Source organism: Phaseolus vulgaris, chromosome 3, assembly GCF_051622355.1.
Source record: "Phaseolus vulgaris cultivar YP4 chromosome 3, ASM5162235v1, whole genome shotgun sequence".
Classification (NCBI taxonomy): domain Eukaryota; kingdom Viridiplantae; phylum Streptophyta; class Magnoliopsida; order Fabales; family Fabaceae; genus Phaseolus; species Phaseolus vulgaris.
In genome coordinates this window covers 49,086,042-49,113,148 of record NC_143500.1, presented here as the reverse complement: position 1 = coordinate 49,113,148, position 27,107 = coordinate 49,086,042, and the positions used below count along the sequence as shown (strand labels likewise).

Sequence of the window (27,107 nt, the reverse complement as noted above, 5' to 3'; positions counted from 1 at the left end):
TTGTATATAATATGAAATATAATGTAGATATATTTAGGGTTTGGGGTTTAGGGTAAATAAATAAATATTATGAAACATTTCAGGAGTGTTTCAATCCTTATAGAGACACTTCAAATGTGTCATAAGCTTTGTACAACAATGATCATGACCAACCTGCTCAATAACTGACTCATATATAATTTTCAGGCTCTACAAACCACCCAATCAATCCTCAATAATGAAAAAAATACATCAACTATCATTTCAAGGTCCTTATAATTAATCCTTAAACAAAAGAAGGCATAACACAATACAACCAAAACGTCCCCTGATACCACCAAAAGCTACAAACACATATACAGATAAAAAACCCTCACCCACAAACAAGTCCCACAAAACCCCACTCACATTTGAGTCCCCTTTCTTCAAGCCTAAAAACCTTACCTTTTTACTTCAAGCCACAACAACTATCTATCACGAGAACCTGCACAAAAATTCAATAGTCCTAAACATATAAAAATTAAACTTTCTGCACAACATCATTTTTTCAAATACTTCATACAACACATGGGATCCAAACACCAATTTGAGTATGAGAAATTCGTCAAGCTTTTCTTAGCCGTACATAACCCAAAACCAAGATTTCTTTTAAACCACAATGAATACCTCCAAAAAAATCTACTCTCCCATTCTTAAAGATACATTTATTTATATGATTCCATATTTTACATACAACTATTATCCAAATCCCCAACATCTAGGGTGTATGATAATATATTATATGAGAGCATGAAATATTACAAATGAAAAGTATATAAACTCATAAACTAAGAGGAATATATATATATATATATATATATATATATAAATTATGAATTTTTTCCGTTCAAAATAAAATTAAAAGAATTGTAATTAAATTAAATAATTAATGCATAAATGACAATATTAAAAATGTCATTCGTAATCGTTGTGGATAGTTACATTATTGGAAGATAAAATAATTGTAGTTATTATTAACTATTATTAATAATTTTGAAAAAATATAATAATAATATATAATGATTATTCAAAAAAATGACTTAATAGATAGTTTTTTTTATTAAAATATTCCATTTTTTATTTAACCTTTCGTAATTTAAACAAGTAATAGTTACATTTTGCTGTAAAATACTTATACAGATATATGAAAAATGTTATGAAGTTTGAATATGTAAATTTTCACTTTCTAAAATTTTCTAACTTAATTATTAAAATAGTCGGATTTCATCTCATTTAAATCGTTTTCACTCTTAAATAAATTTAACCCAATCCTTACACCACATTATCATGAACAAAATTGAATTAATGTACATATATTTTTAAGATGAAATGAAATCAAAATTATTGCAATGAAATAAGTAAATGAGAATTAATTCAAATTATTATTAAAAAGCTTAAATGAAGTAAAATGGAAGGAGTACAATTTAATTCATAATATATGCCTCCTGTTTTTATTTTTGTTATTTCAGTGTGTGAATCTCTCTCTCTATATATATTTAGGTTAAAATAATTGTGTAGTCGCTATAATACAAAGTTTATTTCATTTTGATCCCATGGCTGTTTGATTGTTTTCACGGTCATTTTAATATATATATATATATATATATATATATATATATATATATATATATATATATACACACTAAAAGTTTACTATTATGATTTAGTCTCTAATATTATTTGAAGAGTTGGATTTAGAAAAGATTTAAAACATAGGATTTAATGACTTGTATGATAATGAAACAAAAATGAAAAAAAATCCGTAATTTGGGAACTAAAAAGTAATTTAAGTATTAAATTTTTGAACATGTGAATATTTAAGTATCCAACAAATAAGAGTGCAGGTGTTAAATTCACTATTTACTTTGTACCTACTGACCACGTGTTTTCTTTGTTCAAATACAATGTCCAAGTAGGATTACCACTAACCACATTTTTCATTCAAATTATCAAATATTTAACCTTGATATATACTTAACATTTAAATTCAAAACCATTTATTAAACTCACCATTCACATTCAACAATTTTAAATCTACAATTTATATATATATATATATAAGTATATTTTTATTTATTTTAAATTATCCTATCTCTATGTACACCCGAAAGTATATAATAGGTGTTTTGAAAAAAAGTATATAATACATAGTTGACTCAATTTTTACCTATTGTGGTATCATTCTTAATTAGAACAGATAATCTGCACTTAGGACGAAACATGTAAAGAAAATAATTCAACATTAACCAAAAACTGGAGTTACAAATAGGAAAAAAATATTAATTCATAATTTATAACAATTACTGTCTTATACTTGAATCTTAGTAGTAATAAAACATTTTTTAATAAAATAATATTCATATTAATGTATCTAAATTTTTAATAAATAATAAAGCCGAAAATTAAGATACATAAAATATATCACAAAAAACTTTTAGTCCAAATAGCATGGTATTATACCATTCATTATTAGTTTTTTTAAATGAAATTAATTAATTAGGAGTTGGTTTATTTGTCCTTCTGCAGTAGGAGGAGGTGGTGTTAGCTTGAAGAAGAGAGAGAAATAAATAATAAAAAAATAAAAAAATGGAGGGAAAAGAGAGTGGCAGAGAGGGAAGGGACGAGTGAAGACAGTTGGACGCCTGGCTTAACACGAGAAAAGAGAAGTGAAGAGAAACAAAATACCCCATCAAATTAAAAAAATAAAATATTAAAAAGAAGAAGAAAGAGTCATAAAAACAGAGAAAATTAATTGAGAGAGAGAGAGAGTGTGCATCTCCATAGCCATAGAGACAGAACAGAGAGAAGAGAAGAGAAGAGAAGTAGTGAAGGAGAAGAAAAGTGACACAGATAGTGTTGTAGTTGTTGTTGTTGTTGCTTAGCGGTTTCTGCTCCGCTACTCTTCAAACGACGCCTTTTTTGTTTGTTTCTTTCTTCTTCGTTTTCTCTCAACAACCACCACTTCCTCTCACTCTCTCTCTCTCTTGCTGTTAAATCCACCTTCCTTCTCTCTCTCTTATCTTCTGCTGTTTGCTGCTGCATCGTTTTCTTTCATTCTAATCCTAACTGTTCAGTCAGACACAAACACATTCACTCACTTTTTTTGGCTCTTTCCCATGGAAGCACCAGAGAATTGCTCCGTCAAAGTCGCTCTTCACATTCGTCCTCTCATTGCCGATGAACGACAGCAAGGTTGCATTGAATGTGTTTCCGTCACGCCCGGGAAGCCTCAGGTACTCACTCTCTTCTTCATTCACCTCGTCTTCCTCCTTCTTTTTCCTTTTCTATTTTTATTTCCAGCTCTCTGTTTTTTTTACTATAATAATAATCATTAGTATTAGCTTTGTCGTTTTGCGAACGATTCATTAATTAGTGGCGTCTTCTTCTTTTTTCCGCACCCGGGTTTGCTTGATTATCATTTGGAAGATTCTTTCTTTCTTTTTATGTATATAAAATTATTATTATTAATGACTGCATTTATGATTCCTTTCTTGTTTATTTAACATTGAAACTTGAAATTTGCTTCAATCCTTTTTTCTAGAAAAAGAAAATAACAGAAGTCCAGCTTCAGAGGTTTCTTTCACTTACAATTTGGGGTTGTGTGATTTGATAAACTGTTGTTCGAAAGGATTACCGAGTTTTACCTTTTGTACTTTATTATGATTATTATTAGTCGTGGGATAAGTGAGGCATTTTCCTCTTTCATGCTATGAGTAATTTTCACTCAGTTCGTCCTATCTGTGTATCGCTTTCTTGTTTTGCATTTTTCGTTGCTATTCTTTATCTTACTCGCGATGAAATTGATCCCTGGGACTGAAAATTTGTCATTACATATAATTTCAGTTCTGGAAATTTATATCATATTTTAAAGATTTTTTTAGTCAATTCACCCAAATTATAATTGGAAAATTTCCTTTTTTTTTATTAATCTGAGAACATGAAATAAAATGACTATTTCTACAGGGATATACATGTAACCTTAAGAAAAATAAAACTTGTTCTCCTGTTTGGATCACGGACAGAAACACACTCTTTTGCTTCGAGGTACTGTGTTAAGTGAACTGAGATGAGCTTTAAATTGTGGGTATTCAATGGTGAAAGTTTACTTGCTTTGAGGATTGTGACTATAAACTCGTATTTTTCTGATATTATTTAACTGTTACGTGTCGAAAAGGTATGAGTGACCCTGAGAATCTGCACATTTCTTGTGCTTTTGGCTCCGGAGAATCTGATTATGGTATTTCAATGACCAGGTGCAGATTGGATCACATTCCTTTACATTTGATAATGTTTATGGAAATGGTGGATCTCCTTCAGTTGACATGTTTGAGGAATGCGTTGCTCCATTGGTTGAGGGTTTATTCCAAGGATACAATGCTACAGTACTTGCTTATGGTCAGGTTAGGTTCACCTTGCACGTCAAGTACTCTTAAAGTTGAGAATGATCATTCTGTTCATCTTTTGTATTTGACATACGTATTTGCCACAGACAGGATCTGGGAAAACGTATACCATGGGGACTGGCTATAATGACAATTGTCGGACTGGGTTAATTCCTCAGGTTATGAGTGCCTTATTCAACAAAGTTGAAACACTAAAGCATCAAACAGAATTTCAGTTGCGAGTCTCCTTCATTGAGGTATATCCACTATGCTATTCGGGTTTGTAAATGTAGAATGTATGTTAAAAAAGATTTTAAAAATTTGAATCCTTATATGGTGGGTTCAAATAACTTCAAATTGAGGATGTTCCATGTGAAATGCTTTTCCACACGGCAGTTTATTTTGAAGCAGTGATCCAAACATACCATTGGCTAGTTGTGCCTGTGCATTGCTTTTCATAGAATAGGAAATGTTTTCATGAATTCTTATTCTTGTCAAGTTCTTAATTATGTATTTTACTTTGAAGATTTTAAAGGAAGAGGTCAGGGACCTGTTGGATATGGTATCTTTGGGAAAATCAGACACCTCTAACTCTAATGGCCATTCTGGAAAAATAACTGTTCCTGGGAAGCCATCAATACAAATTCGTGAAACAGCAAATGGAATAATAACACTGGCAGGAATAACTGAAATTGCTGTAAGTACGTTGCGTGAGATGTCTGCATACTTGGAGCAGGGTTCTTTAAGTAGGGCAACGGGAAGTACAAATATGAACAACCAGTCCAGGTAAATGAGTTCTCAATTTTTCTTGTCTGCCTAATAAATAAATGATACTTGATGCTGTCATTTTGGGTTAGATGCTTTGGAAAATTGAAGCAGTGTCCTTACACTGCAGATACTGGCCTGGTGATATTTTAATGTTTGATGTGAAATATTACATTCTTTCATCTTAAACCTTTTCAAGCTAGCACCACTGGCACATGCTACCTTTGGCCTTTTTATAAGAACCTTTTTGGGCTGTTTTCCTCTTGTCCTTCTTATAAGACCCCCACCAAATTGTCTGCTACATTTTTTTTAAATGTCCTTAATTACTTAACAGTTTTTCTTGTCAATGATAACAGTAAATGTGGTAAATTTATTACTTCAACTCTCTGGCAAGAGAATAAAGGAAGATCACTAACAAGAACATAAGCAGAGTACAACCATTAATTAGGTGGAAAAAGATAAAGGTTGATAGTTAATGCTACTACATAAGTTAACTTATTTCCATAGGTCCCGTGAAGTGGTTAAAGGGGTCCTATATATTGGACCAGAGGTGGTAGTATATAAGCACCTGCTTTAACTCCAAATTCCAAATTGTGTTATTTGTATGAGGAAGGTGAGTTCTGAATGAAAAATCTTCCTTTATTGTAAAATCAGATGGTGTTTTCTATGTGGAATTATCTCAGTGGGAGAGCAAAGTAATTAAAGACCAACCTCTAAAAGATAGTTTTGTTTTCTTTTGTATTTCATATTTATTGATTTTTTAATATGGTTTTGGATTTCTAGTCTAATAACTTGTTGTTCCTCTATTGCTTGTACTAGTCGGTCACATGCCATTTTCACAATTACATTAGAACAAATGCACAAGCTCCATTCTGTTTCTTCCAACAATGACTCTTCAGATGAGGATATGGGTGAAGAATACCTTACAGCAAAGCTCCATTTGGTAGATCTAGCTGGATCTGAACGAGCTAAAAGAACAGGTTCTGATGGTCTTCGTTTGAAGGAAGGTTAGCAATACAGCATTGACCTGAATACCTTGTATACTTCTGTGTCAGAGACAGTGTTCCAATAATTGAAAATGATAATGACAAGGATTTATTGACTATTTTTCAATAGGCATACACATCAATAGAGGTCTTCTTTCTCTTGGTAATGTCATAAGTGCACTGGGGGATGAGAAAAAGCGAAAGGAAGGTGTGCATGTTCCTTATCGTGATAGCAAACTCACCCGACTCTTGCAGGTTAGAGATATTTTGTTGTTTGATATACTAGTTATATCTATAAACACACACACATAGGCACACCATCAATGTATGGCTTAAACATCAAGGTTTGTTCCTTTCACAATTAACCACTCCTCTCATGTGGTATGGCGCCTAATTATCTATGATTGATTCATTATGTTGTTTCCATTGGGATAGTTTTTAGAACTGGCTATACTTGTTAACGTGTCTCTTGTTTTTGCCTTTCTAAGATCATATTTTCCATACCTTGGTGGTATGGTGCAATGCCATGAAAATTCCTTGCAATGGATTATGTATCTTAACATACATACTTTATATTTTTCAAAATTTAGCCAGAGCTTTAAGGAATCTACCTTCTGTATGAATATTTCTGGAGTCGCAACTTATTTGTAGCATTCAAGCTTTCAAGGAACTAACTACTGAATACAAAATTCAAAGTATTTGGTGTACCAAATACCTAAATTTTGGTGTTGACATTCTTTTGAGTTTACCCTTTCCATTTAAGACAGGAATTGAGAATTCTTAGTTTCTTAATGTCAGTTTCTAAGAAACTTTTGATCCAAAGTCACTGGTCCTTGTTGCAGGATTCACTTGGTGGAAACAGCAAAACTGTCATGATAGGTAATACTGCTGAAAGTTGATTCATGGCTCCGAATATTCACGTGTTTAAGCATGTTCCTGCTTTCCTTTTGTTCAATCCACTTAAACTAGGAAATATTCCTCTCTTTCAGTTAATTTTGTTTTAGTTGAAGCCAGCTTATTGTAGTGGAAATTTTATTTTATTAATGTATGAGCCAGTTAACTAATTTCAAGTTCTTTAGTAACATTTGTTTACTTCATGGTTCATGAAGACATTTTTTTCTTTATTTTTGAGTAGGAAGTATACCACAAAACCAGATGGACTGTATTTTCATCTCTCTTATTACATTTTAAGAAAACATAATGATGCCTTTTTTTACATGCCATATATACATAATTCATGATGCAGTTTGACGGAAAAGATTCTGATGCCAGGCATTTCTGCCACTTTCATTGCTATTCAGACAAAAGCATATGCTGGCTTTGTACTCTACAAGATTAATTGATGATATTTTTTCTTCTTTTAGACATATTGATTAGATATTTTAATGTGTATATCTAATACAGTACTGTATAGATAAATTAATAAAAATGTTTCTCTAATTAAAGTAAAACTTTTACTGCTGATAAAAAAAAGTAAAACTTTTACATGCTTTTCAATCCTAAAATGGTTCCCTTTTGCCCAGCTTGCATAAGTCCTGCTGATGTCAATGCCGAGGAAACTCTCAACACTCTCAAGTATGCAAACCGTGCTCGCAATATTCAAAATAAGCCTGTTGTAAGTTTCCACAATTCTTTGTTACTTTAAGTTCTTCTGTTCTTTGCCTCAGGAAGATAAGAAAATTCATTCTGGTCAAGTTTCATTTGCTATAATCTATATTGTTAATTTTACAGGTTAACCGAGATCTAATATCCAATGAGATGCAGCAAATGCGCCAGCAGTTGAAGTACTTGCAGGCTGAACTCTGTTCTCGGGGAGCAGGAGCAGCTTCTACTGATGAAGTGCGGGTATTTATCATAACTGAAACTTGCACTTTAAGTTAGCATGATATGTTTTTGGTTTCATATGTATATCTTGCTGCTCGTTTACAGGTTCTTAAGGAAAGGATTGCTTGGCTTGAGGCAACTAATGAACATCTTTACAGAGAACTTCATGAATATCGCAGTAGATGTGCTTTTGCAGAGAGATGTGAAATCGATGAACCTGCAGTATGAGAATTGGAAAATCTTTAAAATTTAAATGCATGTTGCTTTTTTTAAGTCGATTAAACACTATTTCATAATTAACTTTTTTCTTTCTTTCTCAGGATGGAAACATTTATCTCATGAAAGCTGAAGGGCTTGAGAGGCGCTTTCAGAGCTTAGATTCGTCTGACCATCCCATGGTTGGAAGTATATCTGGTAGACATTAATTAAGCTGTTTTTTTTTTGTCAAAAACTGTTTTTTTTTTTTTTTTAATTTAGGAATATATACATATAGGAATTTGAAAACTTGTAGATGGGGAGAAGGAATGAATAGCTCGTTCTCCTGCTCCATTATTTTGGAAAAGTATGTTTTCTATTTCTAGTTCCTGCTTCTAGTATAAAGGGATTTACACATTTATGGAAGTTTAGCATTCGACATACACACACGGGAGTCTTGGGGGTGAATGATACGGGATTAAGCATTGGCTTTATGCTTGGTTGCTATATTATGTGCTTGAGACGTTATGTTGTTCCCCACTATGTTTGTTTGGACTTGTTTAGTGAAGCTTTTATACGTTTGGTTCAGTCTTCAACATTTTGACGCTCCTTTTCTTTCCCCATTTTGCAGGTGATGATTCAAGGGAAACTGATGAAGTAGAAAAAGAGTTGGAGCATGCGCTATTACAAAATACCATGGATAAAGAGATGAATGAGTTGAATAAGCGGTTGGAGCAGAAAGAGGTTTCATTTTTATAATTTGTTGAGATTGTATAAACAAGTGATAATAAATGTCTGCTTTCAAATTTATTTTTTAATCTAATTAAGCTCATTCAAGTCAGAATTCATTTTTTATTAAAAGTCAAATCTAATGAGTTGCAAACTTGTGAATCTATGTATAATATAAATATATCACTCAAGTAATCTTCTGGCTTCTATCTAGCTGTTACGAAGTCAGCACAAAATATTTCAAAGTATTAGCCAAGTCAGCACCTTTCAAAAAGCAAACCAGGAAGGATTTTGGAATATGCTAGTTGTTTATTTAATTGATTCATGTCCTAAGATCACAAGGCCACAAAGAACTTTATGATTCTCCTTATGTGGGGGAACGATAGGCTTTTTTCATCATATCATTCTCTATTATGTTCAAACATAGTCATGGATTTTCAACTGAATTTCTCAATCTATCGCCCTCGCCCTTTTCTCCTTGCAGTCTGAGATGAAGCTCATTGGAGTTGATACTGAGGCACTCAAACAACACTTCGGGAAGAAAATTGTGGAACTTGAGGAGGAGAAAAGAAAAGTGCAGGTTGAACTATTTATTTTTAATTAGTTGTGTGTGCAGCATTCGAAGTCTATTTTTATCCCAGTGATGGATTTTGGATTAACAATGACAGGAAGAGAGGGACAGATTATGGCATGAGGTAGAGAATCTTTCTACTAATTCAGATGGGCTAGCACACAAAACCCAAGATGTTCGTGGCCAAAAGTTGAAAGCATTGGAAGCACAGGTGATTTTTTACTTGCCTTAAATGTCATTCTCGAGTCATAAGGTTGTCATTCTTGACCAAGACTTTTCATTCATTCATTTTTTTTTCAATATTGAAATATCAGATTTTAGACCTCAAGAAGAAACAAGAAAGCCAGGTGCAACTATTAAAACAAAAAGAGAAGAGTGAAGAAGCTGCAAAACGATTGCAGGCTGAGATACAGTATATCAAGGCTCAGAAGGCCAGTTTCAATTTTTTTTGAGCATATGAATTATCAAGTGTTTCTTTTTCAAATCTGACACTTGTATTCGCATACGTTGCAGGTTCAGTTGCAGCATAAAATAAAACAAGAGGCTGAACAATTTCGACAATGGAAGGCTTCTCGTGAGAAGGAGCTGCTCCAGGTGGTTTGCTTAATTTTATAAAGATGTCTGATGTCATCATAATATGTTTTATGGTTCGAAAAATGCAGAGGTGTTTTAATGGGCCTTACTATGATTAATTTGAGACCCTATTGAGCACGCCTTTCAATATCTGTGTTTTGTCTCAAAGCATATGGCATGCTAGAATTTTGTTAAATGTTGCAATTTTCTTGTGCTTCTTAATCTCTCCCCATCAAATTATGGAATCCATGATTGCATGGCATTTGAGGACTAATGTAGATATAGGATTATTTGAGTTTTCATAATGGTTTTAAAATTGCAATATTTGTTCATGACATGGTATTAGAGTATCTATGGTCAGATGGTCAGTAGTTTGATCCTTGTCGTCCCCATTCTTTTAAATAATATAATTGAATGTCTGGACAATTGTAGGTGGATCTTTGTTGTGAGGGGACATGGTAGATATAGAACATTAAAACCACTTGTAAGCCTTCACTGGATTACTAAAACTTTTGGGAGGGTTGGTCTTTTGATAACTGCATTTTTATTTGAGATGAAATGGCAAAAAATAGTTACTAATTCTGTGGGGCACTATGCTTCTGTTTCATATCAAGCATGTTTATAGAGGTTAATATTCGTTTTGTTCTAGAATTTTATTATTTTCTAAAGTTTATATATTAGTTATTGAAATACTTCATCAAGGAAATTGTTATAATTTTGTTTTAAGTATATACACACATCTCTCCTATCGGATTTTATTTAACACCCTTCCTTTTAAGAATCTACTGGAACCCCTTAATGTTTTAATAACATTACATTGACATTCCTTATATTATACTGACCCTCTTAATCGTTTGAAAGATATTACAGTGTGTGCTCTTATAATTATTGTAAACGTTTGACAAGTATGAGTAGTATTATGTATAATTCCAAAAAAAACTTTGGAGGTATCATTGCAATCTACTCTTCTAGTTTCTGTTGAAAATATTTGCTTAATATATTTTATTGAAAGTAGTCTTTAGAAAATCTTTCAGTTTTTTAGAACTATCTTTTACATAAATTTAATTATTATTTAGATTTAAGGAGTTAAGATTAAAATATTTTTAATATATTACATTTTTACTCTATATGTAGAGTTCATGAATAAAATGAATCACAAGCTTCTCTATGTAATATATCTCTTATCTCTTATATTTCCAAAATATATTTCTAAAACCCAAAAACCCCTACAGTGGTGTCAGAGTCATCATTGTTCTTACCGGACATGTAGAATGGAAGGAGAAGAAAATGGAAATTTTTTGGAAGTCACAATTCCACTCTTTGTGGTGAAAGTTATGATCTATGGCCGGCAGGAATACAAATTTATCTAGAGGGATTAGATGTATGAGAAGTTGCAGAAGAGGATTACATTATTGATCCGCTATCTGAAAATCTCACCATGTCCCGGATCAAAATGCAAAGGGAGAAAAAGGAGAAGGAAATAGAAATTTCTTGGAAGTCACAATTCCACTCTTTGATGGTGAAAGTTATGATCTATGGCCGGCAAGAATACAAATTTATCTAGAGGGGTTAGATGTATGAGAAGTTGCAGAAGAGGATTACATCATTGATCCGCTATCTGAAATCTCACCGTGTCCCAGATCAAAATGCAAAGGGAGAAAAAGGACAAAGAAGGCAAAGGCGATGTCATGTTTGTTTGATGGTGTTTTACAAATGATCCTCACCAGAATCATGACCCTAAAGTCAACCAAATAAAGTTTTGATTATTTGAAAGGAGAATACAAAGGAAACAAGGATTCGAGGCATGGAAGTGTTAGATTTAATAAGGCAATTTGAGCAACAATTAAGAAATACTCAAACAAATTGTTAGGTATTATTAACAAGATAAAATTATTAAGTAAGGAGTGTCTTGATTCCAGGCTAGTTGAGAAAACTCTGGTAACGATGGTGGAGAGATACAAAGCATCTATTATTTTGTTGGGAAAACTCCAAGGATCTGTTACAATTACTTTGACAAAACTGTTACATATCTTGCAAGTACAAGAACAACAAAGATTAAAGAAAGAAGATGGTGTTGTTGAAGGTATTTTGCTTCAAAGTGTTGAAAGTGCTTTTGAAGTTAGGAACTACAAAAGGAGCAAATACAACCAAAACAACACGTGTTTTTCTGTCTTGTCCCTATTACAATAAATATAATCACCATTGTGTTTGTGGAGGCCAAATGTAAAAAATGTGACATGTTGTCAAATGGAACATGTAGAAAAGATATGCAAATCTCAACATCCCTAAGAAGCTCTCAAGATTGTAGAGGACAAATTAGAAGAGGAACTACTTGCAACATTATGTCTTATAACCAACAAATCTACAAAAAGGTTGACTTATAGATAGTGGTTCTATAAACCACATGACTCATGATCGATAACTTTTCAAAGAGCTCAACAAATATGATATTTCTAGAGTAAAAATTGAAAATGGAGAACAACTTGTTGCGAGAGGTATAGGGACAATTGTAATTAAAATTCATCCAGGAGTCAAATTAATTTATGTCTTTTATGTCCCTGAGATTAATCAAAATTTGTCAAGTTGCTCAAGTGTTAAAGAAAGGTTATAAGGTGTCTTTTGAAAACAAACTTTTTGTGATTAAAGATGCAAACAACCTAAAAGTATTCAAAAATTCATATGAAAGATTTTTTTTTTGCTTTTGATTTAATGAAAGAGGAGTTTACTACAAATGAAATAGATCAAAATCAAAAGAAGATGGATATCTATAGAAGAAGTTTGATGTCCAAGAGGAGAAAATAGATGAAAAACCACAATTCTAACATCCACCAAAGGTCCAAAGAGTAGACAAAGAAGATGAGGTTGATAAAGAAGAAGTATAATGAAGAATAACTAACTGAATGAAGATGTGATCCCACGGAAGAAAGAGAAAGACGAGGAAGAAAAATCAAATTTGAAATTTGATAAGGCAAGGAAGAATGTTGAGAATACTTGCTCAATATTTAGGAGATCTTTCAGTTTTTTAGAAATATATTTTACATAAAGATAAAAATATATTTAATATTATTATTTAGATAGGAAGTTAAGATTAAGATATTGTTAATATTTGATTTTCTGTTACCTTTTTACTGTATACATAATGTTCATGAATAAAATAATCACAAGCTCATCTATATAATATATCTCTTATCCAAAGTCCAAAAATCCCAATAATTTATACTAGTTTGATCATGGTATTTTATTTCATACTCTAATTCTTTTATTTGTTATTGATCTTTAGAAAATTTTGTCCATTTGTATTGGTTTTGTCCTCTAAAAGTTAATCATACTCTGGTTGTACTTGAAACTTTCCGTGCTTGTGTCATATGCTTGTAATTTTAATCTTGTTTTTATTTCAAGCAGTTGAAAAAGGAGGGAAGAAAGAATGAATACGAAAGACATAAACTTGAGGCTCTAAACCATCGCCAAAAAATGGTAAGTCAAAGATCTAAAATTATATGGAAAATTGCCTTGTGATTGTTATGAAATAAGACTGAAGCGAATTGATGGTTAATTATTATTTGCAGGTTCTTCAAAGGAAGACAGAGGAAGCAACAATAGCTACAAAAAGGCTAAAAGAATTGTTGGAAGCCCGTAAATCTTCTCCTCGTGACAACTCTGGTAGAACTAAACTTGGAATTATTTTCTTTTTACTCTGTGTTTGTATTGTAGTTTTGTAACTATTTTTCTGTCTCTTTCAGTTTATTCAAATGGACATGTACATCCCGGGCTGGTAATAACCTATACTTAGCTTATATACTGTATTAAGTAATTTGTCTGCTTAAGAGTCAAGCAAGACTAGTAATAAATACACTCAAATTGGTATACTTACCCTTGAACCAACCACAAGTGAAACTTTGTCATCCTTGTGAATCCTTCGAGAAATTGATAATCTTTGTATTAGTTATAAATCAGGGGCAACAAACAAATTTATTTAAATTGTATTTATAGAAATTTGCTGTTGAATTCTTTACTCGCATAATAAAATTTGGATGCTTTTGGATTTCCTTACTATACCCTTCAAATAAACTTTTCTGCTATTTACAATTTCAAATAAATTTGTTTTGGACAATTTTAACCTGATTTTGTATGTCCAGGTCAATGAAAAATCTCTCCAAAAGTGGCTTGATCAGGAGGTGGAGGTCATGGTTCATGTGCATGAAGTTCGTGCGGAATTTGACAAACAAAAACAAGTGTGAGTGATCACAATTTTGCCTCCTGTTTCCTTTCCAGTGCAATATGTCACACTCGCAAACTCACTTTATTTATGATTAAATTTTGTTAGCCAAGCTGCAGTGGAAGAAGAATTGGCTTTACTAAAGCAGGATCAGTTTTCAGAGGGGCAGACTATTCCCACAGGAAAGAGCAGATATTTGAGGTAGACTTTATTTTCATACTTCAGTAAATGCACGATGTCTTTCTGGTGATATTTTGGAGCAATAAAGAACTTATGTCTTTCTCTTGTTTTCTCATTTGTTTGTCAGGCTGTTATCTATGTCGCCAAATGCAAAAGTTGAGAGAATAGCTTCTCTTGAGAACATGCTGTCCATGTCTTCAGTTGCTTTGAAAGCCATGGCTTCACAACTTACTGAGGCTGAAGAAAGGGAACGCTCGTTAAACAACCGTGGTCGTTGGAACCAGCTACGCTCAATGGGAGATGCAAAGAATGTGCTTCAGTATTTGTTCAATGCTACTGCAGAAGCAAGGTGTGTATGGAATATTCTGAGAAACTAATTTAGCTTTTCTAGCTTTTTATATGTATCCGTTGACTGGGGTGTAGAGAGTTATCAATTTCTAGCTTTGAACTTTTCTCTGTATGCCAAGGGAAAAATATAAATCTTCAGCAAATGACCAGAAATCTAAGCAATTTGTCAGATGCTTTTGTTACCAGATATGATTATTTCCTTTCTATTGAGATTATTTCCTTTCTATTTCCTTTCCGTTGTCAGATGCTCTCTATTTTTTACCTGGGTATTTTTTGGTGGGCAATATTAAATGCCAATTGTTTTTACACTTTGTTTCCTATATTCTAAGTAAACGGTAGCTAGCATCATCTTTAACAGGTGTCAATTGTTGGAAAAGAATATGGAACTTAAGGATTTGAAAGAGCAACTAAATGAGCTTGTAGCACTATTACAACAAAGTGAAGCACAAAGAAAAGAACTTGCAAAGGAGGAAAAAATAAGGGAACAAGCTGTTGCCATCACATTGAATACACCGGCATTGGTGAGCATTTATTCATTGTATCTGCAATAAATGAGTTTCTGTGGGAAAATGTTTCTGCTCCAACGTTAGACAGCTACAGCTTGTCGGTAACAAGCATTTGAAATAGTTTTATGTAGGATATTCTACTTCTAATGGAGCATATGGTTTTGAATGACTGTCTAGAACTTCATAACCTTTATTTTATCGGAGGTCAAAACATGTATATCTATTATTTAGATCTTAACAAGATTAATTTGTAGCTTCTTGATCACGCAAGACATCTTTCAAATTTAACCTTTCATTCATTATATTTATACCAAGTTTCTGACTGAAATTATCAGGAAAATTCACGGTCCTTGAAACACCTTGCTGATGAAATGAGTGGTCCGTTGTCTCCAATGTCACTTCCTGCACCAAAGCAACTCAAATTCACTCCTGGCGTTGTTAATTGGTCTGTCACGGAGTCGACTACATCTTTAGACGAAGCACGAAAGGTATCCCTGCTCCATTCTGTTTTTCTGATGACGATGACGATTTTTTTTCAATTAGTTGTAATTGTTTTATGTTCAGATGATACCCATTGGAGAGTTGTCAACAAAGAGGCTAGCTGCCATGGGACAAGCCGGAAAACTTTGGAAGTGGAAGAGAAGTCATCATCAATGGCTGCTACAGTTTAAGTGGAAGTGGCAGAAGCCCTGGAAACTCTCAGAATGGATCAAACACAGTGATGAAACAATTATGAGATCAAGGCCACGAGCACAAGCTTTAATTAATGTGATGTGATCTTGAGCTCATAGTAAGGGACGTTTATGATTCTGAATATCGACCCCGGTGTGTTTTAACACGCCTTGAAACGAGGACAGTTGACTGCAGGTAATCTTCTTTACCCTGTTTCTTCACATGCTATTTTTACAACCCAAGACTTCTTGCTAAATGTGTTTTGTAATCTTTTACGTACTACCTTAGAAAAAGTATTACATAGATTCTTTATGCGTACGAACTAACTGACATCAATAAGCAATTGGAAAAGGAAAACAAAATGAGTTAAAATTTCCTAATGTACCTCAACTTAATAAAATGAGTTTCATCCTTTAATTTCTCTCTCAGGAATCAAATGCTTTATTGAAAAGTTCTCATGAACGAAAAAGCAAATTCTGATTGGGTCTATAATTTGTTCACAACTGTCCTTAATTTTCTAGGTCGTCGTGTATGAGTTATTTATATTGCTGGCTAATGCTATTTCTCCGTAAGTATTTTAGTTATATCTCGTTTATCATATCACTTGATATTTCCAACCGATGGGGTTCAGAATATGTGGATACTGAATAGAATCAGTGTAATGCCAAAAGTATAATTAACTTCCATGATTTTTGAATGTTACATGTAATTATTTAGCTTCCTATAAGTGAAACTCGGATTGTGCTCATGCGCTGGAATTATTCTCATAAATTTGCAACATGCATGCAGGTATGATGTAAATTGGACGAGGTTCCTCGAATTTGTTTGTCAGGGTCTTTTTGGCTGAGATACAATTTCGTTGAAGTTGTCATAATTCTGTGTAGATTGTAAGTTGTAACAACAGATGGTAGGCGTAGATAGACATGGACAACATCAGAGGAAGGAATTTATAGTATATAAGTTGGTCGGATAACTCGCACTCGTGCATAAGTGTTAGGATATGTAGCTTGTGAAGTTGCCACTTGTTAATTCTGTAGTTTTTTATTTTGACAAATTTTGTGAATTGTGATCAATGCAGCGTGAAAGTCTGTTTTTTCTTGTACAGATGTACATATCCAGAAACTGCTTGTGTTTTTTGTCAGTTAATTGTCTTTATACTTGATACTTGATGCATTTTCAATTCATTGAGATTGAGATCTACAATTGTCTCTGGAAACGACAAATGACTGAGCTAATGAACATTACAAAGTTCGAGTTAATATATATAATTAAATATAATTATTCCTGTATTCAGTTGCTTATGTCTTCACATATATTTTACAAGACATATAGGGAAAAGTGGAGGAAAACTTGAAACTTAATTCATGATATGATGTGACTGACAAATAAAGCATACAACCAATGCGACTTTTTTTTTTTCACTTGTATCACTATCTACATGTAATAAATATTCTAAATCACTTATGCTTTGTTTTTAAAAAGATTGAGAGGAGAGAAAGCAAAGAAAGTGCAACAATCAAGGACTGAAAAAAGTAAAAAATCATGTAAAAAAAAGAAAATTTGGTAAATAAAATTTTCTCTAGAGTAATGAGAAGATTGGTGAAGAAATACTCTAGATTCTGAAAGATAATTGGTTATAGTTTTTATATAATTAATTATTATTTTAATATTTATGTTTTTTAATAATAAAATAAGTATATTAAAATAAAGAATAAAAAATGATCACAATACTTTATATCGGCTTTAATGTCCTATTGAAAATTTCGTGTCATACTATGTCTACATCATCACATCATGACTTTCACGAGGAAAAAGATCTGTGAGTGTTATAAGGATTTTGATCCCAAAGATTAACAAGGAAAATGACCAACAGTTGTAGGGTGCATCAAGTGGACGAAGTCACAATTAAATTGTGACGTTTGTTTGCATTGTTCTTAAGTAGAAAAAGTTGTCTATTGACTATTAGTTTTAATTTGACCTAGTTGTAAGCCCTTGATCCAATAATTGGTATCAAAGTCAAGGGAAAAATGAGAAAATTGTTGAGAATGAGATGAAGATTCTTATTTCAAGGGAAAAAACTCCATGCAAGATGATAAGTTCTCAAAACTATAGTCACAATACAAGAAAGTCTTAAGGAAGTTAAAAACTAAAAGATATGCGAGCATAATTTTTTATAAATAAAGTATTACATTATGACCATTCAAAATTTTAAAATTGAGATAATACATATAATTTAACCACGAGAAAAAAAATGCAAATCATGACTAAACTAACAAAAATACGCAAATGTGTAGTGATAGGTGCAATTCTAACCTACCCCAAGAAGTCTTATCACTCAAGACTGAAGGATTCTGGCATATCCTAAAAAAGTTTTATCTCAAGACCAATAGGTTGTATAGTAATAGGTAGGATTCCGACCTACCCCAAAGAAGTCTTATCGTCTAGGATTATGTCGTGATAGGTATTACTCTAACCTGTCTTAAAAAAGTTTTATCACTCAAAATTAAAGAAGTATTATTCCTCAAAAGTGATACATTGTGTATTAATAAGTAAAACTCCAACATATCTTAAAAAAGTCTTATCATTCAATAATTAATTAAAAATAATAAAATATTAATATCCAGAAAATAAATTGGAGTATACTTCTTATAAAAATATTATAGAAGAAATTTATCCTAGTCAAGTTAGAATTAATATATAATTCAAATTGTTCTAGACAAGAGGGATGTCTCCCAAGTAGAACAGTTAGTTGAGGTCGGTTAAACTTTGAGAGGGCTCCACCTGCGAAAGGTACTCCGACGTTCAAGTCAGTAAGACCATAAAATATAATGAGTATAGTATGAAATATGAGTTGAAAGTACTTCTTGTATCGTCCCATTGTGAGTTGTTTTCTTTCCCTTGTATAAGGTAGGTAGTGTTCTCCCCCCTTCTCCTTGTATTTGGTTTTATTATTGGCTTAATTCAGTAATAAATGTTGTCTCCTCCTATTTAAGGCTGATTATTTGAAATCCCTTGATTTATACTAATACGACATTAATGTCCTTAGATATGAATATCGGTAGGCGACCTGTTCATATGCAATATCGAGCTCGACCCATGATGCTACAACCTCCTAACCTCAGGCATAAGCCAATGAGACTAAAAGTCAAGTTTACTTTGACGATCTCCAATCAACCTACATATCTCTTAACATCGGGTTTAACTCGTAACGCTATAGCCTCCTAGCCTCAGGCATAAGCCAATGAAGCTAAAAACTGCTTTTTATTTTGCTCATTTTTTTGAATGTATACATCACTAATATACATATTATAAAAATATTGCCTTTGAGGGGCTCATAATTATCTTGCTCACCTTCCGAACATACATATAAATTTCTACAAAATTTGAAATGACTCATATTGGCAACTCATGGATAATATGCTTTTATGAAGTATTTGTACCTTTATTTGTAGGCAGAGGTTGCGTCCAACTCCATGGAAGGTTAATACTCTTGGATGATTTTTGACCGAGTGTTCTCAAGACCATGGAAGGTAAAAAACCTTTCATGGTTTTTAACCGAGTGTTTTCGGTATCATGGATGGTAAAATTTTTACCCTTTCATAGTTTTTAACCGAGTGTTCTCGATACCATGAAGGATAAAAACTCTTCCATGATTTTGCCTTCAAATGGATCAAGTGTGTGCTCGATACCATGAAGGGTTAATACCCCTCTATGGGTTTGTCTTCAAATAGAAAATGAATTTTCCCTTTTTAAGAATGCCCTGTAAACAACCCATACACAAACCAAATACCTTTCCACCACTTTATTGAATTTGAAATAACTCAAGTTATAAAACACATGCAATCAAAATGTACTTATCGAAAACAAACCAACCAACCATCATATTACATAAACAATAATGAAAACTTAACTATAATAGAAACGTAAATTAGTCACATTCCAGGTCCTTGGTATAACCTCTTATCCAATAATTTAAAAACAACTAAATAAACACTATCTAAGAGAACGGTCATCGTAAGAGAAAATGTTCAAAAACATAAATATTCTATATTTTTTGTAACTGTTCAAAATTTATGAGATTCATTGTTATCTTTTGTTGCTCAAAATATATTTATGGGTGGTGTGTGTTGTCTTGTGGAATAAGGAAAATTTTACATATATATTATGGAGGCATGAAAAGTTTTATATGCCCCACGATAGGTGTCAAATGTTCTAGACAAGAGGGATGCCTTCCAACTAGAACAGTTAGTTGAGGTCGATTAAACTCTGGGAAGACTTTCCCTGCAAAAGATACTCCGACGCTCAAGTCAATAAGAGCAATAAGAACATAAAATATAATAAGTATAGTATGAAACATGAGTTGAAAGTACTGCGAGTTGTTTTCTTTCCCTTATATAGGGTAGTTATCTCCCCCTTCTTCTTGTATATGGTCTTATTATTGGCTTAATTCAATAATAAATGTTGTTTTCTTCTATTTAAGGTTGATTACTCAAAATTCCTTAAATATGAATATCAGTAGACGACCTCTCACAATATCGGACTCGACCCATGATGCTACAAGTATGATGAGAAATCTAATAAATATTAATACTAAGTAATAAAAAATAAATAACCATTAAATTTAAAAATCAATGAAATAAGAAAGAAATCAGGGCAAACCTTTAAATTCGGAGAAATAATTACAAACCTAAAAACAAATAAAACCCGATGATAAAAACTGGAGAAATAATTGCATCTCTTAGCTAGCAGAGTTTTGAATTTGAATCGGATTCAAAATTCATTTACCAAAAACAAAGGTCCTTTTGCATGCCCCCACAACTAGGTGTGGCTGTCTGACAAATTAGAGTAAAACGGTGGAAACTGACGTAGTTGCTTTCGACAGAAGAAACTGAACCAAATTTTAGAGTTTATTTAAAATTACTGGCTTTAGAGGACTCGGCTTTCTTGTATGGGCTAACTAGTTTCCTAGAACTGACATTGACCAAAAAGGTAATGTCGGATAAAAAGTTAAAATAATTTTATGAATTTCAAATATATATTTCTGAATTTCAGTATATACATAATCAACAAAAACATCCGTTGTGTACATCTCAGCCAGTCAAGTCTTCACCCTTTTTTTAGTTTTTTTACTGCCAACGTCGCTTGGTTGTCAGACAAACGGAGAAATTTTGAATGAGCTCAAATGCATTAAACTCTATTTTACTGTGTCTATAGAACTAATAAAAAACTGCACAAACCAGCAGATAATAAAACCGTGACACCCCATGCTTCTGCAGTTTTCACTGTATACTTCGTGAGATTTCGCCAAAAATGGGTGCTTAATCTTTCAACCTGGCTTGTAAAATCACTCGTCCATGTTCGTCCACGAGCAATTTCTTTCATTTTCAACAATATTGGCTTCTCCGCATACAATACAACCCAGTCAGGTTTAGATGGATATAGTTCAGAAATTAGGAGAGCCCAGTAAATGAAGTATCCTCCATCGAAACGCTGTCTTTTATTCCCTGTATCATCTTAAGAACTTGCCACATTGCTGGCCTCTGCTCCGGCGAGGTTGCACTGCAAATACTGGCAACCTCCGTGAGCATCTCTAGCCGGTTGTCTTCACTGCCATCATCATCCCTCATTGCTCTCACCCAATCTTGCAAATCCGCTGGTGCAAGAAAAGGTTGTTGGGAAGGGTGTTTTGCCGTCAAAAGCTCTAGTAGAAGCACTCCATAAGCATACACATCAGATTTGGCAGTGACTCTGCGGCTAGAGTTGCGAGCCTCGGGTGCTCTATAAGCCGCAGAATCGGGATCTACAGTGAACGAAGAATCTGCAAAGAAGGACAAACAATAGTCCGTAATACAGGCTTCAAAGTCCGTCCCAAGAAGGACGTTAGAAGATTTGAGGTTGCCATGAATTAGAGTTGAAACTTGATGTATATAAGCAAGTCCTTGTGCCACATCTTCGGCTATTTTCAAGCATGAAGTCCAATGCAAAGGCTTCGCCCTCGCTGATCTTGATCCTGCACATGCAACACTTATCTTAGTTAAGAAATAATGGATCAAACTTAAATGGATTGGTCCCCCAGCAATAGGCTACTTCAAGACTTCTCGCAACGAATAGCTATAAAAATTGGAAATTTTGAAATAAAAATGCCTTTGGCTCAAGAAAAGGTCAACCGTATGAAGCACGACAGTCAACCTGGCATGAAAATAGTCCAAAAATATCACACAACCCAACCAAAAATAAAAGTCCAAACCCAGCCCCGTGACTGTCGACATAGGGTACCACCAAACCCCGAAAGCCAGTGCTCGTAAGAAAACTCGAGTGAAAAAACAATATAAAAGGCAACACACAATACAATGACCTATCTGACACATCGTACCATTCCACATACAACAACCAATAGCAGAAAAACACATCATCCATCAAATCAAACTCTAATCGACGCACCATACGACCGCATTTATCCTCATTCTTGTTTGAAACTTCAACTCCAAAACCCAATTTGACATTAGAATGAAGGTTTTGAAAATGGCACATCATTGCCATTTCGACTGACTGCAAAGGCAATGTTTTCAGATTCTTTTGTACGGAAGATGCAACTGTTGTTGCATAGTCGCACTAATCTATAATTTCCAGAAATATGATGAAACAGTAACAAGAGTTCAAAACCTTAATCACAGTGCAGAAAACATAAAAGTGAAATGTGACCGTCAAGAACAATATAAGTGAAGAACAGAGCATTCGGAATATGTGAAAAAGATAAAAAAAAAATTAAACTTGTTGTGAAAATTAAAATCAACTCATGAATGACATGAAGTTATGGAAAGAAATTTGGTTCATTTCACACTTTTTTTACTTAAAGGAAAAGTTTATACAATTAGGGACGACTAAATAGTGCAGTTGAATTCATAATTGATGTTAATAAATGGAAAGTGACTACCGTGAACGAGGTTGAAGAGGCTGCCATTGGGCTGATAATCATATATGACAAGCCTCTCTCCCTTGGCCTGAAAATAAGCCCTCAAAGGCACCAAATTGGGGTGGCGAAGCCTCCCCACGGCCTCCATGTGGCGCTCAAACACTACCCCATCACTTCCCCCACTCTTCCCCCCGTCCAACCTCTTCACCGTCACAATCAACCGCGAATCCAGCACCGCCTTGTACGTCGTCCCCACGCTCCCCCTCCCCAGCAACTCCGCGGAAGCCCGCATCAGCATCTCCAGCGTATACTGCTGCATCTCCCCGCAGCAAAAAACCAGCTTCCCACTCCTGTGCGCCTCCTCCATCCTCCTCACCTTCACCTCCCTCTCCTCCTCCACACCCTCCTCCACCTCATCCCCCTCCACAACCGCCGCTTTCCCCGCCGCCATCTGTCTCCTTCTCACCAGCGAAACCACGGACACAACAAAAACACTCACAAGAACAACCGCCACAACAATACCTACAACCACCAGCCCGGTCTTTTGATGATGCTTTGTTTTGGTGGAAGCAGGCACAACCAAAATACCCTGAGACTGTTCGCTCTGGCTCAACGGCGCCGTGGAGGAGGACGTGGCGGGGCCGAAGAAGCGGGAGCCTGAGCCACAGTCTCTGTGAACAATCTCCCCGCAGAGGCCAGGGTTTCCAGAAAAGGAAGCGGCGTTGAGTTTAGAGAGGGTGGGAGTGACGGGAATAGGACCAGTGAGGTTGTTGTTGGAAACGTTGAAGAGTCTGAGCGCAGTTTGGTTGAGAGGAGGGAGGGTGCCGGAGAAGTTGTTGGAGTCGAGACGGAGGGCAATGAGACGGTCGAGGACATTGAGCCGAAGCGGGATCGAACCGGAGAGATTGTTGTTGGAGAGTGAGAGAGTGAGGATGCGGTGGAGGAGGATGAGAGAGGGAGGGAAGGAACCGGAGAAGTTGTTGTGGTCGAGGAAGAGAGACTTGAGGTTGGTAAGAGGAGAGAGATCGGGGATGGGCCCAAAGAGGGAGTTGTTGCGGAGGCTCAACACGCGGAGCTGGTCTAGTTTCGTCAAGGTGTCCGGAGGGAATGGGCCGCGCAGGCCCATGGACTGGACCACGAACCGGACTACTCTCCCTTGTGCGCACTTCACCCCCTCCCACTCGCAGTAGTCGTAGGGCTCGTTCAGCGCGTAGAGGAGCCTGTTGTCTTCGTCGGCTTCCCGTTTAAACGACAGCAACCACACCGCGTCGGAGGACACCGGCGGGCCACCGCAAGAGGCCAGCCTGATTATCAGTAGCAGCAGAGGGAGGACTGCCGCCGTTGGCCTTCTGCTTGCACCATGCATTCTCTCCGATTCTTTCTGATTCCGTTTTCTGTTTCTTTGCTTCTTCACTTGACACTAGTGGGGAGCAGCTGGATTTCAAGTCCTATTCCACTCACGTGAAAGTGGGGAATGCTTCAAATTATTACCTAATGTTTTCTTATGCCCTTACCCTCACTTTTCCTTTTTCCTAAATATTTAAATTCTATTTAAGTATAAGCCCACTTTACTATTATAATTAGATACTTAGTATGGTTACACTTTACTTACTACATAATTTATTTATATCTTGTAATAATTATTTAATATTTTTTAAAATTTAAGAAGATATCTTCTCTCACAAATTTGAGTATAGGAGAATTCTTTCCACACATACCTCTCTTTTCTTTTCTTTTTGTAAACATTCAATAGAACAAGTCTCATCCTCACAAAAATTATCTTTTCTCCATTCTAAATTATCCTAATACACTTTTGGTAATAAAATTTAAATCTTTTTTTATTTCTTGTTAATCTCTCCTCATTACAAAGTGAAACACCTACTTCGTAAAATACATAGTCTTATATAAACCACGTCAAAAAATTCATGAATGAAATTTTTTCTTAAACATTTTTAAGAAGAGAAAAATCTGTAATGATCTATTTTAGAATGTTGCGTGCGGTGACATCTGTAGCATTACAATACCCAAATCTATTAGAAATTAGGGTTAATAAGAACTTATAAATAAGATATGTGTACTGATATATTAACATTTTTAACAATAAAAACATATTTTACACTTTAATAAATTAATATTTTATTTTATTTTTTAATTTAAAAATATTATTATAAGTAGTGTTAAGTATATGTTTTTTAATGTACTCTCAACAAATTTTTTCTCATAAGACACTAATATTTTTAATTAATTTTATTATATTCATTACATGTCATATCACTTATTTAGTATTAATATGTTATTGATTTAAGTGAAACTAAACTTATATAACTTCTGTTCTGTTTAATCTGATTCTTTTAAGATTGTTTCTGTAGGAATTTAAATGTATAATATTTTTTATAAATTATAATAACAAAGTTATATAGTTTTATATTTTTATATTTTTTATTGATAAAAAGGTTTGAAGATACAAAATAAACAAACTACATATTTAACCTGTAAAATCCCTTAGTCTTAGCCACATGTTTATTTAAAAACACCTGTATTATGCTAACGGAAAAAAAATACTATAATTAATTTAAGCTTAAGTTAAATTATGATTCCAAAAATGAATGAAAGAGCAGCTGCATGCGCCAAATGCTAAAAAAATGAATTTTATTAACTAAAAAAAAAAAGAAAACAACGAACAATAAAAAAGAATAAATAAAAAAGGAATCATTTTACTATAAGTTTTTGGGTTTTTGGAATAGACGGCTTAATGTGACCTTTTGAATGTGTGAGCCTTAGAGACAAAATGATGCAATTATTTGTTCAATTTCCTTAAATGACTTTTTTTTTTTAAGATTACTTAAATTATACTTGAAAGTACAATTTGGTAAAGTTACACTTTCAAATACAAGTTACCCAATTAAGTAATCTTAAAAAAATAGAAATTATGTTTAGAGGCATGGTTTAATTTTTTTTTATTTTTTTAAAATATTTAAGTAAAAGTTGTGGTTACAAGTACATTTCAGATTTTTAATTTGTTTCTTAAAGTTTAACTTTTTTTCTAATTTTGTTTTATTTTTTAATTTTAGAAATATTGTATTTAAATTTTGTATAAAGATGTAATTTTTTAAGAAAATTGGTAAAGTAAAAAGTAATTTTACATTAAAAGAAGTTAAATATTATAGGGTAGGATTCTTATTGTCTATATAAATAATTATTATTTTTATAGAATTAATATTTTATTTATTTATTATGAACTAGTTCGTCTATTTGATAATGAATATAAAGTAGTAGTGGCTCTTATTGAATATTTTCATCACATGTTATAGTTTGATAATGAAATTTGAATATGTAAAAAAAATTAACAAATTTGATTTTAAAGTCAATAGAACTGAAGTTAACAAGTCTGGTAATTTCTTTTTAACTTATAATTAGGTTAAAAAAAGTGTCAATTTATAAATGTAAAAAATAAACTATAATAACATGGGAGTAATGTTTGAAACTTTTTTAAATAAAAAAACTTTAGTTATTTAAATTGATTTTATGTTTAAGAAGTTAACTTTAAGGTTTATAATGTAACATTTATATTCACTTGAAATGTAATAAATCAATTGATAACATAAGTCATGTTTTCACCTCATTCATTATTTTAAACAAAATAATTATGTGTTGAAGGTATTCATGTTTTGTTCTTAACATGCACTATGCTTTCATCTCTGGTCCAACAAATCACGTTATACTTCTTTGAAATGTGGTCTTTTGATAAGGACGCATATATATGAATAATACTCTACTCTCTTCTACACTTTAATATCATAGAAAACAATTTTCAACTTTACTTGAAATGCTCCTTGTTTCATAATGTATCTTATGACAACTGGTATACCATCTTATGCCATCCAACTTTTTCAAACTGTAAAATATATGTATTGTTTTTCTTATTTATCACCATGTATAACTTTTATTGAAACCAATCATGTACTTTTTACAATAAATTTCCCTTTTTCACTCACATATTTATTCATCTCTTTATTAGTTTTAAAATAATTTATAACATTTTAAAAAATATATTGTAAATAACATTAATATTCATATTTAGAGAAATTAATTTATATTATCTATAATGATACATTGTTTAGAAATCACATAGATGTTTATCTAAATTTTCAAATTAAAATTTAAAAGTAAAAATAAAATAAAAGTGTTGAATTATTTGACGAATTTGTTAATGAAACTTTCAAGATGCA

General features: G+C 33.2%; 2 protein-coding genes across 5 annotated transcripts; one reads left to right on the top strand and one right to left on the bottom strand.

Annotated features, from left to right (window-relative positions):
- Positions 1–2,612: 2,612 nt before the first annotated feature.
- LOC137808281 (kinesin-like protein KIN-4A) lies at positions 2,613–17,106 on the top strand. Of its 4 annotated transcripts, none has more exons than XM_068609311.2 (26): positions 2,613–3,251; positions 4,272–4,418; positions 4,508–4,657; positions 4,927–5,186; positions 5,985–6,172; positions 6,282–6,406; positions 6,994–7,030; positions 7,675–7,766; positions 7,883–7,996; positions 8,081–8,197; positions 8,296–8,389; positions 8,802–8,914; positions 9,384–9,479; positions 9,568–9,681; positions 9,785–9,901; positions 9,984–10,064; positions 13,446–13,517; positions 13,610–13,703; positions 13,784–13,815; positions 14,180–14,277; positions 14,368–14,460; positions 14,567–14,788; positions 15,146–15,308; positions 15,629–15,781; positions 15,858–16,160; positions 16,755–17,106. In XM_068609311.2, exons 1-25 carry the CDS (start codon positions 3,135–3,137, stop codon positions 16,068–16,070), a joined length of 3,102 nt encoding a protein of 1,033 aa, XP_068465412.1. In that variant the 5' UTR covers positions 2,613–3,134; the 3' UTR covers positions 16,071–16,160; positions 16,755–17,106. The 4 variants fall into 4 exon arrangements, with proteins under 4 accessions (XP_068465412.1, XP_068465413.1, XP_090155810.1 ...); XM_068609312.2 differs by having other exon boundaries at positions 15,127–15,308; XM_090299684.1 differs by having other exon boundaries at positions 2,731–3,251; positions 7,883–7,990.
- Positions 17,107–20,972: 3,866 nt separating this feature from the next.
- On the bottom strand, positions 20,973–24,396 carry LOC137808280 (Leucine-rich repeat protein kinase family protein). Its single transcript, XM_068609310.2, has 2 exons — positions 22,900–24,396; positions 20,973–21,975 (listed from the first exon to the last, which is right to left on the bottom strand). Exons 1-2 carry the CDS (start codon positions 24,242–24,244, stop codon positions 21,416–21,418), a joined length of 1,905 nt encoding a protein of 634 aa, XP_068465411.2. The 5' UTR covers positions 24,245–24,396; the 3' UTR covers positions 20,973–21,415.
- Positions 24,397–27,107: the final 2,711 nt, after the last annotated feature.